This window comes from Rhinolophus sinicus, chromosome 8 (genome assembly GCF_057876585.1).
Source record: "Rhinolophus sinicus isolate RSI-liver-muscle chromosome 8, RSI-T2T, whole genome shotgun sequence".
NCBI lineage: Eukaryota > Metazoa > Chordata > Mammalia > Chiroptera > Rhinolophidae > Rhinolophus > Rhinolophus sinicus.
The window spans coordinates 61244278-61261104 of NC_142508.1; the positions used below are offsets into that span (position 1 = coordinate 61244278).

A 16827-nucleotide genomic window follows, 5' to 3' on the forward strand; every position below is an offset into this window, starting at 1 on the left:
TTCAATGGCAAATCATTTTTTTTTTTTACAAAGCTGCAGTGAGTGCTGTATTCATTGAGTCCTTCCTTGCATTCTGAGAGTGTCTACCTGTTACATTTATATTTAAAGGACAATTTGACTGCTTATAAAATTGGGTCCCACTTTCTTTCTCTCAAAATTCTGTAGTATTGCCCCACTGCCATCTGGCATCAAGTATTTTTGTGGAGAAGTCCAAAGTTAGTCTAAAATCTTCCCCTGATGGGGTCTCTTCTTTTCTGCTCAGATGCCATGGGATTCTTTGGTTATCAGTAAGCCCAGTAATTTCACTAAGGTATGTCTCACTGCTCAGTAGTCTTTATCATTTTGTCCCAAGACAAGGTGTAGCCATATTTTAAAAAATATTTAATTTATATTTTCAAATAAGATAATGAAAAGTCACCTTTGCGCCCATCTCCCCACCTCTTACCCAAGCCAACTATTCCTCTCTCCTGAGGTAACCAAGATTACAAGTATTTTCTCTGCTCTGTGGAGATACTGTACGGATATAAAATCACATTTGTTTACATATTCTTTTGTTTTTTACACATGATAGCACACTCTGCACTATTGTTTTGTACTTCTCTTTTTTTACTGGGAGATCACTCATCAGTGTATATGAAGCTACCTCATTCTTTTTAATAGCTGCGTTTTATTCCATCACATAATTCTGCCATCATTTATTTAACCAATCTCCTCTTGATGGATATTAGCTGGCAATCTTCTGCTCTTAAAATCAATGTTGTAGTGAATGTCCTTGTTTATATGTCATCTTGTATATTGTGTTTATATTTGTATGATATATTCCTAAAAGTGCAATAACTAGGTCAAGGTCATGGGCATTTAAAATTTTGATAGCTACTGCCACATTGTCTTCCAATGTGTACTTTCCCAACACTATAGGGGAATCCCTATTTCCACATGCCCTTCCTAACACAAAGCACTATGCATTTTTTGCTCTTTTCCAACCTGATAGGGAAAAAAAATTTTCTTTTTGTGAAATTTTCTGTTCATTTCCTTTGCCTATTTTTCTATTGGGTTACTGGTATTTTTCTTGCTGATTTGTAGAAACTCTTTATTTTTTAAATTATATGTATGTTTTTATTAAAGTTATACAGGCAAATAATATAAAAGGTCAAACTACTATAAGAGTTATTATAAGAAAAAGTAGTTCCTGACCCACCCTGGAGTCCCAACAATCCAGAGGCAACCATTTCTCAATTCTTGCAGTAGGGGCTGGTCTACAGAACAGTTTCCTTGGGCAGAGAAGAGATGATCAGGCAGTAGACACACCCCAGATAACCAGGATTATTTCAGGGTGCCGACACTGACACTAGAAACATTAAATTTTTCCAAAATGTTTTGATCAGTTTCTGTTTCTCTGGGGAAGAGCATTTATCTTTCTTGTCTTGGGATCCAAGCCAGCTGCTTGTGTTTTCTGTGTGGGGTCGAGTGGGACAGCTGTCTGGTGCCCATGGAATCTCTCTATTTTCAGCACTCTGCTCACACGTGTTGCCTTTGAGCCCAAGCTACTTGGGCGGAATGACTCCCACATCTTTGCAGCCTCAATGGAGAACTTTCTAGGCTGCAGGTTTTTTGTGCCTTTTTGCCAACCCACTCCATTCTATCTTCTAGAATTTGTTTAAATTTCTCATGATTTGGTTACACCACCCTCTTCCCTTCTATTGTATTGCTCTGGGCTTCTTTCCTTTTGAACATGCCTATGTTTATCTTATTAAGATTTCAGGAGGGACAAGAATGGGTCTAATCTACCGCTCACACTGAGAAAGCTGCCTGTGTCTGAATTTTCATTTTCTCACCCATTTGTTGTCCTCTGCTCTGTGAGTTCACTCTTTATCTGCTCTTTGAACACTTGTAATTCATTCCTTGAGCTTATTTTAATGACCAGGTCACATCATCTGCAATTTCTCTGAGACACAGAGAACTACATGTTTAGAGTTTTGGTCTTCTTCCTTGCCTAAGTCCCCTTGCAGTAGGTTTTCATCTGCCTCTTCCTTATGATTATTTCCTCCTTTTATTTCTGTATTTAAAGATCTTAGCTGTTTTTTCCCCAGCTCATGTTTGAATGAAACCTGCTAAAGAATTGGTGGGAGGGTCAGGAGAAGACAGCAGTACAGTTTACAGTTGCCAGTTGGATACTATCTGCAACACCTTCTCACTAAGTGGCTCTGTCCCCACCTCCCCCAAAGATCCATTTCCCTGAATGTGACTCATAGCAACTCTCCTTAAGTCACGGGCTCCCTCTTCTGAGATCTCACAATTGTTGCTTGCCCTGCTTTCTTCCCTTATACCACTTCTCCACTAGCTGACGGTATGTGGGTCTAGTTTCTCCTTCAATCCTCCTTTGTTACAGCTCTGCCGTGCCACTTGTCCCATGGCCCAGCCATTCCCACTGCTGCCCTCATGCCCAGCAAAGGATCACGGATATGATCTTGCAGGGATGTGTAGAGAACATTGCATCCTGCCCCAGACTGGTGGCCTGGGGAGCTCAAGCCTCCTCCCTCAGACCGGCTCAGCTTTCTCAGTATCTGGAGATGGCCTGGCTGGTCTGGTTTAGGGACCGGGCTTTGGCTATTTCCTCATTTCCTTGCGTATGAAGTTTTGGTCAGATTTGAGGGAGGGGAATTAAAAGGTCTTTACTATCATTATTGTGAAGTCACTGTTTTCTAAAGATCAGCTTCATTCTAATTGGCAGGAATGAAAGGGTCATCATAAAGAGCCAGAAGTTCTTACGCTATTCCTAATAGTTTTTCTACTGATCAATATTGGAATTCATTTATGACTTCTTTAAAATTTTCTGTATTCTTTGTTTCCTGGATTCTTTGCATTTTTATGGACTGAAGTCAGTGACATTACTCTCTTCCTTTCTTACACCCCCCCCCCCCACGCCCCAGCAGCTGTGAGGACGGTCCTTCGTCACGTTACCTCAGAAGTTAAGGGCAGCGGAGATTTGTCAGTCTCACAGACAACAAAGGGTCTGCTTGTTGAGAGCAACACAGTCACGGGCAAGGTGGAAATGTTCTTCATGACCAAGGGCTGGTAATCAGGTTCCAAGATAGCGTTAGGTTTCTGAGAAAAAAGAAAAAGTGGAAACAAACCAAGTTATGGTAAACATACTAAGCCTTTAGTAACAAAAGTCTCATAATATATACTCTTTTTTTCTCTTATAGAGATTTAGATAAACCATGTGGAATATATAGTGGACTACTGAGAAGTGAACCTACAGAAGTCAGAAAACGCAGATTAGATTTCTTACTCTCTTGTTGCCTGGTTAAAAATACCTACACAATCCATGCCTCTGGATAGAACAATTACTATAGCAGTTTCCACAGTGTCATAAAACAAAGTCTAATACATTAGTGATATCTTGTGGAAGAACTGTCCTTTTACAATATTTTTTTCCATGCTTAAAATATCCAATTTGCCAATATACTTAACTTATTATATTGACAAATGCTTATAACTGTTTCTTCTAAACTTTTCCTGATAACACTGGGATAGTTGATTTAGAGGCATCTTTCCACTCTGTTGAACATATCAAATTTAATTTTTCAGCTGGAGAAAGCATCAGAAATGGATCTTGAGCCAGAAGTTTCTGGTCAGACTGGATTTTTCTCATTCTGAAGTTGGGGGTCCACATTATTTTTTGCATGCCCTAGAAAAGCAGTCCTTTCATATAATATCAGCAGGAGGTGATCTGAGGCCTCAATCCATGGCCTCCAAAGAGTATCTCCCTCCCATCATGCCCTGGCTCTTCCAACAACTCTAGCCTGTTTTTCCCAGGTCTCTGTTTTGATTTGCTTTTTCCTCCTTGTTCTGCTTTTAGTTAAATCCTCCTGATTCCACATTTTCATCTGACTCTATCTCTACTTCTTTGTCCAGTATAGTCTTCCTTTCACTGTGCTTCCTGGATCCCCTGACTCCAGTGGAGCTTGGGTCACCAGCACCCATTGTAGCTTCATTCAGGCTGCTATAACAAATATAGAGTGGGTGGTTTAAACAACAGACGTTTATGTCTCCCAGTTCTTCAGGCTGAGAAGTCCAAAATCAAGGTGCCAACAGATCCAGGGTCTGGTGAGGGCCCGTTTCCTGGCTTGTAGATGGCTGTCTTCTCACTGTGCCCTCACATGGCTGAGAGAGAGAGATATTCTCTCTCATCTCTTCTTGTAAGGGCACTAATCCCACTCATGAAGGCCTCACCCTCATGACCTAATCACCTCCCAAAGGCTCTACCTCCCACACCATCACATTAGGGATTAGGGCTCCAATATACGAATTGGGGTCGGGGGGATACACAACCATTCAGTCCAGAACAGTTGGTGTGAGCCTCCTGCCTCAGGTATTCTCCATTAGCCCTTGTACAGGGGTTTGGTCTGGCACTTACCATGAGACGCCTACCACCGTTTCCCTCCCTCTAACACAGTAATGCAGGTGTTGGACTTACGTTGCACTTGCACATTGCATACTACAGTTTGGGGGAGGGATAAAGCAGCACTTTGGGCACATACAGGGAACTGTCCACGCAGTGACCTTCCCCCAGGCTGCTGTGTCACTGCAGGTAGCTTTGAAGTGAAGAGGCCACACTTGGTTGGTTTTGGCAAGAGGCCATTTAGAGGTTAGTGATGAGAAGGAGTCGATGCACAGACAACCCATTCTATTTTAAAATGACCCCTTTCACTCTGGATTGTTTGTCTCCCCAAATATCAGGAGACAGGATTTCCTGCTAGACTTCATGAAGCAAACTGGCTGCTGGTTTCAATTGACCTTTTCAATTCCACAAAGATGTGGTTTCATCTCTGTGGCTTATGAATGGTACAATAGTTATAAAGTATATCAAATCTGAGGCACCGGTTACAGAAAAATTCTTCCTGTAGGCAGTGTTGGTATCATTATAGTCTAATGTACAAAATCAGATCCACTGCCTTGAACTGCAAACAAGGAAACAGAATAGATAATTGGGTGTTACATAATTAAATCTGAACACTGAGACCTCACAGGCCTCTTGCACACACTGGGTAATGAAGTTGCATTTTTTTATTGTACCTCATACAGATTAAATGTGAGCAGGAAATGAACAATGAAAAATAACAATAGTTAGATATCAAACTTGTGATATTTGAGGGGAAGGAGAGAAGGGAAAAAAACAAACGGAGTGTGACGCAATTCTTTTTTTAATTCAATAAGTTACTGCCACATTAGAATATTTGCTATTTTATTCTTGTAATAAATTCAAACAATAGACATTTAAACAAGAACAGACTATTTTTAAAAGGCTTAAAGATATAAAGAGAAGAAAAGGAACACTATCCACATCCTTTATGAGTATTTACGGGCTCAGAAAAGAAAGTCTAATAAGAAACTAAGCTGCGTATTTAATATAACTATAATGTCTTATACAGAATAGCTATTCAATAAATATTCACTGAGTTTTCTCTGAGAATATTTAGAGAAAATATGATACCACTAAATTCGATGCAGTTGTTGCCAATAAATATCTTTCCTGATTACTTAAAAAACGAAGACTATAAAATAGCAATGAAAGCTTCATAACGTAGCAGAAACTCTTGCAGTGTTTTCTTTTTATATGTCCCATGGAGCTTGTCACAATTAGGTTAGCATCCTGTAATTGAAACCTTTATTCTACTTCTTCAGTGTCTACTTTCCCTCCTAGTCTGTTAAGCCAGGCTTTTTGCTGTCTTTGCTGCCTCATTCACTGTAAGTGCTCAAAAAAGTATTTGTTGATTTGAATTGAACTTGTATATCTCACCTCCCCTACTCAACGATAAGCTCCTTTATTCATCTCCTAGCAGAGCACTGTACCCATGGTGGGTGCTCAAAAGATACTTATTTAATGTGAAGAAAGTATGATGAAATCCTCTACCAGAATCAGGGGTCTTTACCATTCTCCTGCAAGCCTCCAGGTAATGAAAGGAACCCTGGCTGGTCCCCCATGACCGGTCAGGCATTGCCACACCCAGTCCTTTCGTATAGAGCACAGATCACACTATGGGCCAATGGCTTACTTAATGCTTGGTTTCCCCAGTTGGCTGTGAGGTTCATCAGGAAGGGACCATCCTCACTGTCGTACTCCTAGCACCCGACACAGTGCTTGGCATATTCCACTCAGCAGCCAGTGTAAATGTTTCATGGAATAAATCTGACTATGTCACTCTCCTCCCTAAAGCTGTCCAGTGGCCACCCAGAACACAACCCGAAGTCCAGAACACGCCACACTCTTTGGCCCTTGCCCGCGTCTCTAGATGGACCTCATGTCATGCTTGGCACATCCTCTGTCTCAGGCAGCCTTTCAGGTCCTTCTGCTCACCAAGCTCTTTCCTAACTCAGGCCCTTCATGTGTGCTGCTCCCTCTGCCTAGCATTCTCTCCCTCTCTCTCTTCACCAGACTAACTTCATTTTTCCTTCAAGTCTCAACTTGAGGCACTTGCTCAAGGAAGCCATCTGTCATCACAGGTACTAATAAGGCCATGTCACCTGATACGTGCTCTCACAGCACCTTATTCTACCTCTTCTTCATAGGACTGTTTAGAATTGTAATTGAAACAACTAAATTTTAATAATTTGTTTACAGTCTGTGACCTCAATCAGTCTTTTAGCTTTGACCATGTCTGGCGGATTCACCAGATTTTCAGCACCAACAGTCACCAGCTTGGAAGAGACATTCCATACACATCTGTTTTGAATGGTAAATAACACTGTGATGGAAGCTTGCTGAGTAGGTCAAGTCCTACTGTGGTACCTCCCTCACCTCTTCACTAGCCCGACTCTCTGCCCTGAGCACTAGTCATTTGCATCTCTCCCCGTCCTCTGCCTCCCCATTTATTGCTTGCCCTTATTGGCCATATAAAGTCATGGACATTTATAGCCATATAATTTAAGAATGTGAATCAAATAGTTTAAGTTGATTATCTCAAGCAGTGTTAGGTGAGCTGCATAATGGCCTGACTTGTATCTTGGTTTCCTCGTATGTATCACGGGAATGATAACAGAAGCTGCAGCAGAGACTGTTGTGAGAACAACTGGGGAAATGTGTTAATGAACATGGCTCAGTGACTAGCACAAACCAGTCAGTAAGTGGTAGCTCTTCTCACGATTATAATTATCAATAATTCTACTCCGACCCGTTCTAAACTGTGATGTTTATTCTACCAAGTAAAATGATCGACTACAGTGCATTTTCAGCGCACTGGAATACCCCTTCACTTTGGTCTTATGCCTCAGAGATGATGGAAGCAGAATTTCCGTAGCAATTTACTTTTCAAAGGAATGAAGATTTTGATTCAGAGTTTTTAGTTGAAGGTGCATTGGCCTCTGAAGCTGAAAGGAACTTAGGCTGGGTGTGGGTGCAAAGGCTTCCCATTCATTTTCGCTTCTCCAGGGAAAACATGACCGTGCTGACACCCTGCTGCAGCACCAGCCCTCCCCAGGACAGCCCCACTGACCTTCTCTAGTCGGTATGTGAGCTGCTTGGCGGAGAGCTGGATCAGCGGTGCTACAAACTCACAGATGATGTTCACAGTCATCACCAAGCTCTTCTCCTTCTGCGCCCCGATGGTGGCGTGACACACCAGCTTTTCTGTGACTACCTGCAGACGACACAGACCAGCATTGTGGGAACACCCATAGCTCAGAAAACTTAATTCTCAACCAGCGGCAAACTGATTGTCAACTCCCTGCCTGGGGGCACTGGGCAAGAGCCCATTTTCCTGAACAGCACATTTCAGGGATGGTGCTCGCTCTCTCACACAACTAATGTCCGATGGGCTAAATAAGTCCTGGATGATCTTGTGTCTCCTTTTGACTGCTCCTGAGGACACAGTCAATTTACATTCTGCTCAACCAATATATACACAGATAGATATGGAAGATGCATAGTTATGGATCAGGACTGTTAGGGACTGAACATCCCGGACCGTGAGGGACAAGGCAGACGAAATCCTTCTGGGCTTATAGTTCAGTGGTTGTTACATTCAGTTGGTGCAAAAGTAATTGCGGTTTAAATGGTTAAAAATGGCAAAAACCGCAATTACTTTTGCACCAACCTAATATTGCTTATCAGCCCAGTCAGAAACGGTGGCTGGAAAACTTTTGCTTCTCAGACTACAATATTTAAAAATCATGCTACAGAAATGAATATTCCTTTGGCCCCCAGGGGTCCAGATTTTTATCAAGTGGAAAGGACCGCAAGTGGACTTACACCATGAAGAGCTTGTGTTGAAGATCACTCAGGTTTCAGATGTTAACGAATTCAATTATGCAGCATAACTTGGGAGAACATTCAGAGAAGCTTTTAGTAAAGACTAAACTGAATTTAGAACCCTAGCAGCGCAGATGGAATGCCTTTAAAACTATGGTCAGCTCCAGTCACATTATCAACGCGCTCCTGCCACAGGCTGCCAGGGTCTTGCAATGAGGGACCGCATTCTATTCACGCTGGCATTCTGCGGGCCTGGCTGAGTTCGCGGTACATACTCAGTGACAGTTGGGTGAACCCCTGAATACCAGCACGAATGACCACATTACATATTCCGCAGTGAAGCAATGGACCAGCTTGGCCGTCTTGTCTGCTGGACGATAAAGTTCTTATTGTTTCCTACTTCGGGTGTGTGTGTGTGGGGGGAAGTTCAGTAGGAGGGGCTCAAGCAAACATCATCCCTCCTTCACAAAATCTGCGTTTGTGAGGTAGGAGAGGCTCCCAAGTGATTTGGGAAGTTTCTCTTGGGTTTCTGACGGTTTCCAGTGTCCGTGGGGGAACAGGAAAAAACAGAGCCATGGCCTGGATCTGCATAAATGTTTCAGCAGAGCGGTGAAAATGTTAGTAAGAGCAGAATTTCAGAGTTGCTGAAGAGAAACGCGGCTCTTTTATTGACACACAAAAAGACAATTATAAATGTGATGCTGTTAGGTCAGGCTGAGAGGGAAGGAAACAGGGATGCCCCATACTGGGCATCCAGTATGGTACAGGGATGCTGCCGGGATTGGAAAGGCAGCCCAGAGCGTCTATACAAACACCCTTCCTGAATAAACATGAACGCTGCTAAGCCTCATCAGAGACTCAGCTTTGGCTGAATGCTGAATATCCCCCTCCTAGAGACTTGCTGGCTGGTCACTGGACCCTGGGGGTGAGAACCTGATTTAATTAATGTATTAAGGTTGGGTTCATGGTAGCTGTAGAAACAAAGAGAAAAGTGAGCAAAGCTGAACCTTGAAAGCAGTGGGTGCTGCCATGGTAACCCAGTGCTGCATGCAATCCTTGAGAAGCCATATCCTTTCTTTAAATAAACATCAAGGAACTCTCCCAAGAAACAGATAGAGCAAAGATTTATTTAGGAGAAAAGCAGCTTCTAAATATGCTATCTTCTTACCCTGGGAGTAGCAGAATAGCCTTCGAGTATCACATCGATGGACTGGCCTGGGTACAGCTCCATCCTGACTGGGTAGAGCTGAAACACGGGGCTGTGGGGATCCCTGGGTGCCTGGGAGCCCTGGTGCTGGTGCTGGCCCTTAGCAAGTCCCTTCTTAGCTAGGCCTCTCTTGCTCAGCTTCTTCTGGGGACAGAAATTTTCATTCATCCAGAACAACTGTTGGATGCGACGTCCCTTGTTGGTCAATTTGAAGCGGTAGTAACAGGTGTCCAGGCTGGAAAAGAGGAGGCAGGTATAGAGAGAACTCAGCTTCGGATGCTGTGTTTAGCTCTTCACCCTTGGGATTTGACCCCCGGGAAATACTTTAAAAGTGAGCAACAAAATAGATACTATTATTATTATTACATGTTTTTAACGTAGGGAGGCTACATCATGATGCTACTAGGAGATACCATAGCAGTGGGACAAAGTAGCACCGACTCATGGGGTCCAGAGACTCAAGTCAGGGACCTGGGTTGGGCCCCTGAGCTGTCATCACTAGGGAAGGGGCCGTGGGAAAGTGATCCCACCCAGCCTCAGTCTTTCGCAGCAGGTCAAGTCCATCACAGAACACACAGACACAGCTCATGTGAAAACAACTTCTAATTTACGAGAAATGGTTCTAAAGAGTGAAAGGAAAGCAAAATGCCTACTGGAAGAGAAGCATATTTCAAATTATATTGAGTAAATTTCTACTGACTGAGTGAAATGTCTTGTGATGGACTCCATTCGAAGGGGAGTTCAAAGAGAAATGACACATACCCTCTAAGCCTTACCAAAGGTCAAGAGGACTGTAATGGACCAGAATACCAGCTGTACTGGTCATTTTTTCTCAGACTAACTTGCTTTACAGATGCTGCTATTTCACTCCCTCGTTCATCTATGCCACAAATATCTGGCTCTTTGGTAAACACTGGGATTTCTAAGATCCTAGAAGGGAAGGTGATTCAAATGTATTTTTGTTTGGAATTTCTTTTATACTGATTCATAAACTTAAAACATTTTTTTCTTTCAGGGAGAAAACTCATCTCAGAACTGTTTTTAAAATTTTATTAGGCTTTGCAATTTTATCCCATCTGTTCCTCCCCAGGAAATTATATCATATCTAGTAAGGTAGTTGAAGCATCAGATAAATAATCAGGAGTATTTGCCAGTTGTCAGGTGTAACCATTTCATTCTAGGTATGTGTCCACAGGGCATGCTCACTGGAGGCTTTACTCAGTAGTTTTGGGGAAAACAATAAATAATGTACGTTGTATATAAAGTAGGCAGGGTCTCTGCCACTTATTCACAATGTATCTTTCAACCATCCCAGCAACCCAGTAATAAAAACTATATTTACTCCCATTTTACTCCCATAGATGAAGAAATAATAGAAACTGAAAATTTAAGGAAGTTGCTCAAAAACATGTAATCAGAAGAGGTGGCATATGGGTAACTTTTTAGACCTATATGCCCCCAACTGGCAAACTTTTCTGTAAAGGGCTGAATAATAAATATTTGAAACTTTTGGGGCCACATGGTCACTGTGGCCCAATTGTCCACTGTGGTGTGAAAGCAGCCATAAAAAAATATATGTACACAAATGGGTATGGCTGTGTTCCAATAAAGCTTTATTTACAGAAACAATGGGTTGCAGTTTATGCACCTCTGCTTTGGATGATTCTTCTGGAGATTGCTGGCATCGTGATTTTATGTCCTTTAAAAAAGATAGGGTTTAGGCAGAGGGGAAATTGGCAGCTAAAAGCCACAGTTTGCTTCTATATTCATAGGAAAACTATAGACTAAACCTCTCAATTCCAGGCAAGTGACGGAATATCTTTTGGGGCTATTTGACAATATTTGTAGATTAAAGAGAACACATAACCAAGTCTGGTTCACAGTATATCATTTTCTATAATTATACGTGAGTGCACTTCACAAAGAAATTTGGAACTAGAAGTATAGAATACATTGACAAAATGCTCTAGCTTACAGTCAATAGACAGGCAGAGAGGTGCATTTTTATATCTCGTTGATCCAAATCTGTAATGGATGCTTCTCTAAAAACACGCAATTCAACTATCTGACTTGCCTATTACTTAATTCCTAGTGGCTTATGGTATTTTCAATCAGGTGCCATGTTTTGTAGATACAACAGAGGAAAGGAGGCTTGGATGGGTTTGTGGGGGGCTTCTCAGTGGTTTTTGTCATACTCATGTTCTCTAAGCACAGTGTGTCCATCTTGGTTTCAGGGCCTGCTACTAGAAAGCAGGAGTACCCCTTTGAGATTTGTTCACAGTATTGTGATGACAGGTACAAATTCATCTGGCCCCAGACAGTCATACGACTCTTCTAGAAACCATGAATAAATCCCCACACATATCCTCCCCCATTAGCATTCAGACTTCATACATTTTTAAAGCCACATTTGGCTCATTCTTTACAGAGGTGTCTATGCTCTACCACCTTTTATTTAAATATTTAGATGCTGTAGCTTTTCCTGAGTGATCAGGTGGAGGCAATTGCAACCATCTTGATTACTGGTGCTATAATGGGGAGGCAAACAGAGGTCATAATACCAAAAAAAAAAAAAAAAAATTACTGGCTTTGCAATTCCTGATAAGAAACATTTGCAATAAATTTTCACTTTACTAGTTATACTCTAGTTAGGTTACCACTAAGATGTATCTGTATTTTCAACATCCATGGAGAAAGATTAACAGGAATCAAAGGGGAGAAATCATGGTTGAGGTTCTAAATTGGTCATAGAGAAGCCACTGAGAGTTTGAGAGAATAATGCATGTCCTATGAACCGTCTCTTCTGGAGTGTGGGACATAGCGTGGAGAATGCAACCAAGCTATGACTAGGAAGTGTCTTGCTGGGTCTGCTGTACCCATCTGGAGGGGGAAAGTGAAGACTGGAAAGGGGAGGGACTGAGACGGCTAGTTCTATTGAAAGTAATTTTCTAAAGTAGAGGTGATGTTCAGCTTATGCAACAGATGTGATATCGATGAAAATTCATCCCTACCTAAAATACGCTCCCAAATTGAGTTCTGGAGCAAAGGGCTTATCTGAAACAATGGTGGAACCACTTCCTGAAGCCTGGACAGGAATCCGATAGGTATTGCTATTTTCAATTTCCAAAATGACCACGTCTTTGAAGGTCAGTGCATCGTTCAGGTTGGCCGTCACTGTCAGCTGAATATCAGTTTCCGGGGGAACCACGCCTTCACTGGGTTCAACTCTCCAAAGGGACTTTTTATGTGCCTGCAACACAAGACCACAAGTTCACAGTGAAGATATTCTTGGCTTTTCCCTCTGCACGTGTCAAAGCCCTTCTATACTTAAAATGGCGGGCAATGCAGAACTCAACATCAGAGACAAACATCATTTTTTCAAATCAAAACAGCTGGTTGTTTGTGGACTTTTCATTTTTCAAAAAGCAATTTGATTCTTCAGAGCAAATCTACAATTCTACTTTTGAATGCTCTGTGAAGATTCTTTACATCTCTTTGTCTAGATGCCAGCCCAGGTCTCTAACAAGCTGATACTAATTATCTGCTCTAATCACCAAATTCTGAGCGTGTCAATAGAAGACACAACACACTTCCTGGAATTTGGAATTTTTAAAAGAAATGCTTTTCCAGTGCAAAGTTTCTATGATGTTACGGTGAGGATGAACAGCTTTCATTAATAGGCACAATATAGGATGTTGTCTTGATTTCTATTATTTAATAATAATAAATTTCTATTTGCTAAAATTCTATACTTATTCTGAAATATGTGATACAACTAAATTATAGAGTTGAAAGCAACTCTCACCAATCAGTTCCCTTTGACTGATTAAATCTTCACAGCTCACACTCGTTTTCAAGGCCAAACAATACTTCTCAATGAAGTCTACTCTGATCATCGCCTTTTAAATTGCAACCCTTCCCCCAGTACTCTTGATGCCCTTTACCTAACCGTTCTATTTTTCCCCCTCAGCACTTATTATCTTCTAACATTGTACATGATCGACTTATTTATTATGCTTGTCTGTGCCCTTGCACTAGAATGTAAGCTCTCCATAGAAGGGATTTTTGCCGTTTTTGTTCTTGTTGCTCTTGTTGATTGATATAGCCCCAGCATCTATAACTATGCCTGGTACATAGTAGGTGCTTACTAAATATTTGATAAATGAGCTACTGTATCTGCCTTTTGATCAAGTCCTTTGAGGTTAGAGAATTCATTTCTTATATAAGGTAATTTTCTCCAGGTGCTAATAACTCAGACTGTTAGATATCTCTCCTTATCTTAAGTAGAGACATATTTGGGTTTCTTGGACCTTCCATATACTAGTATTTGGTCCATGCCCTTGGAACTAAATAGGATACATTGAATCTCTCTCTTTTGTTTAACAGTCCTTCAAATCCTACGTTCCAGCTTTAGAAGAAAACCTTACATGGTACAAATAGGTTCCAAAGGAAGTTGGAAATTTGCTTAAGATGTCAAATCATATAAAATGACTCATGCTATAAGAATCTTATTTAATCTAAAAATATAAATTCTGCTTCTGTGATGGTAATACATCTATTTTGTCAGGCTGCTTTTAAGGCTTTTCTCCTTATCTTTGATTGTAGCGCAGGTTCACCTTAACATGTCTAGTTATGGGTTTATTTGCATATGCTGCTTGGAATTTGCTACCTTTCTAGAATCTGTGGTTTGATATCTTTTATTTCTGGAAAATTCTCAGCCTTTATAAATATTGTTTCTGCCTCATTCTCTTTCTCCTCTCATTACTCCAATTATATACGTGTATGACTTTCCTAATGTATTTTTTCTGTCTCTTAGTCTCTCATCTGCATTTTCCAATGTTTTGCTCTCTCTGCTTCATTTTGAATTTCTTCTGAGCTATCTTCCAGTTCATGAATTCTTTCTTCAGCTGTGTGTGATTCACTGTTAAACACACCTATGATGTTCCTAATTTTGTTTTTTGTATTTTTGAATTCAGGTCTTATTATTTATATTTATTTTTATAAATTTTCAGTCTATTGAGATATTTTAACACCCTGATATTTGACTTAATAGCTACTACTCCAATCTCTCTTAGTTATGTACAAATTTGATAAGCAAATTGTTTTTAGAACTTTTCAACTAAATATAGTAAATACACATTCAATGGCTCTGAGGTCCAAGTGTTACAGGAGACACAAAAATGTCCAAAGCACATTCCTTGCCCCCAAGAAGCTGACAGTAATGACACACACGGAGACCAACATGTAAACAACAATATTTCAAGTCAGAAGGAGATATGGGTGAAAGTGCTTCAGAGAATCTAAAGAACAAGATGTTTTCCAGAGCAGAGAATGTTGAAACCTTTGGATTGTATGCTAAATATACCAGACATGTTTTTTTTTCACTCTCGAATTGTAAAAATGAGCTTATAATAGCATAATACAATTAGTGTGTGATTCCTAATTGTATTATGCTATTGATTAATAAAATGAAATTTACTCCATTCTAATTTTATATATAAACAATTAACTCAAAATTAACCAAAAGCATTGTCTCTCTAGTTTGATTGCTATATCATTTCAATCAATTCTGATAGTCCTGTTTTATTTTGGAGAAGAAATTATTCAGAAATACGTATATGGATTAATGTTCATAGAAAATATTTAGTGATTACCAACAATGCATTGGGAAAAGGCTGAAAAAAGAAGAGATGTGGAGATCATTTAGAAACTTCCAGGATAATAACTGAAAGAAAAGCTAAAGCCTCCAGTTCATTGGAGAAGGGTTTGATTATTCCCTCGTGAATCTCCTATTTTCCTGAGGATGAGAGCTAAGAAGGAGCCCTCTGAAGAAAAGGACACAGAGGAAAACGATGTATTTAAAAACAAATGTAAAATATACTCTGTGGGCTGGATTGGAGAGGACATTCCAGTCCAAAACTTTCCTTCCTCCTTTTACTTTCTATGGTGTGCTTCTCCTAGCAAAAAGAAAAACAAAGAAATGCAAAAGACAGGTAGCTCTATGGGTGAATAGGCACAATGTAAGGCTACGAGCCAGACACTTTTTGACGGCATAGGTCAGGTTTGGAATAGGGCTGCTCTGATGATCGCTGTAAATAAGAATGTACACCCACTTTGCAGCTAAGAGTTAGAAATTTCAGCCAGGCAGAATCTCACAGGATGGCAGCCCTTGGAATGTCACTAAAAGCCAGGTCTGGCCCTACTGCAGATTCAGAAACTGAATTTAGCCCAGAATGGTCACTCTCTTAGGAACAGGCTCACAGGTATTTAATAAAGAGAATCCAACATTTAAAACAAAATGCTAATTTCCCAACTAACAATTGAGGACAGACCAGAATGCTAGTTATATTTCCTGCTGGTTTGAAAGTCTATAGAGGAACTAATAAATAAGTTGCATTTTAAAATTGAAATAAATTAAATGAAGCAAAGGAGAACAGTTCTCAAGATAATAAATTGTTTATAATGAGGATGTAGATGAAATTTTATTTTAATTTTGGCATTAATGGAAATTATAGACTTAACTCTATGTCAAGAGTCCTATTATTACTCCTGATCTTTTCACGTGGGGCATCTCTAGGGACATAGATATAAGAGAAAATAAACATTAAATACCACACTAGATAAACTAGAGTTGAGACAGGATATTTGTATGATAATTATCTCTACTCCAAAAAAATTCATGAAAAAAAAAAGCTGATTCTTGTATAACTCAATCTCTTTTTCTGAAATTTTCTCTCTGACTTTTCTGATAATAGTAAATTAGCCCTAGTAAAGTACTAAAATATTAAGAAAACAATAAGCAAAGCCTATCTTTCCAGAACATTAATTTGCATTTATTTATAATTTTATCTTAAGATATTAGTAACAAATAGAAAATAATCCTCATAAATTTAATTTTCAGATATTTATAGATACATTGTATAGCTACATTTACAGATGAAGAATTACAGATACATTATTACCGACAAGAGAAACTAGAAGGATTGAATATCATGATATTTGGCTCATATGAGGTCAAAGAAATAATTTCTAACATATCTTCTTAATTTATTCAAAGCACATTTTTTAACAGTCCTAGTCCATTCACAGCAACGTATGTTTTTTCTAGCATGCACTTGCAAACTCTTACAGCCTCTGCCAATTACCTACTTCCAAAGTCACTTCCACATTTTGACACATTTGTTTCAGCATCACCCCACTCACTCTCAGCACCAATTTCTGCCTGAGCTTGGGCTGCTATACTCAGAACAAAGTGCCGTAGGCTGGGTGGCTTATAAACAACAGAGGTTTATTTCTCTCAGCTCCTGAGGCTGGCAGTCTAAGATCAGGGTGCCAGCAGGGTTGAGTTCTGCCAAAAACCCTCTTCTGG

General features: G+C 40.2%; 1 protein-coding gene across 3 annotated transcripts in view; it reads right to left on the bottom strand.

Annotated features, from left to right (window-relative positions):
- HYDIN (HYDIN axonemal central pair apparatus protein) overlaps nucleotides 1-16827 on the bottom strand; it is a 289372-nt gene that overhangs the window by 138081 nt on the left and 134464 nt on the right. For all 3 annotated transcript variants that reach the window (XR_016022033.1, XM_088800246.1, XM_019757602.3), the window contains exons 19-22: nucleotides 12470-12708; nucleotides 9420-9693; nucleotides 7497-7640; nucleotides 2962-3105 (exon numbers count right to left, since the gene is read on the bottom strand). Coding sequence is in view for 2 of the 3 variants with exons in the window: in XM_088800246.1 (XP_088656372.1) it covers nucleotides 2962-3105; nucleotides 7497-7640; nucleotides 9420-9693; nucleotides 12470-12708 (801 nt within the window). In the remaining variant the exon portion in view is untranslated. The remainder of the gene's footprint in view (nucleotides 1-2961; nucleotides 3106-7496; nucleotides 7641-9419; nucleotides 9694-12469; nucleotides 12709-16827) is intronic.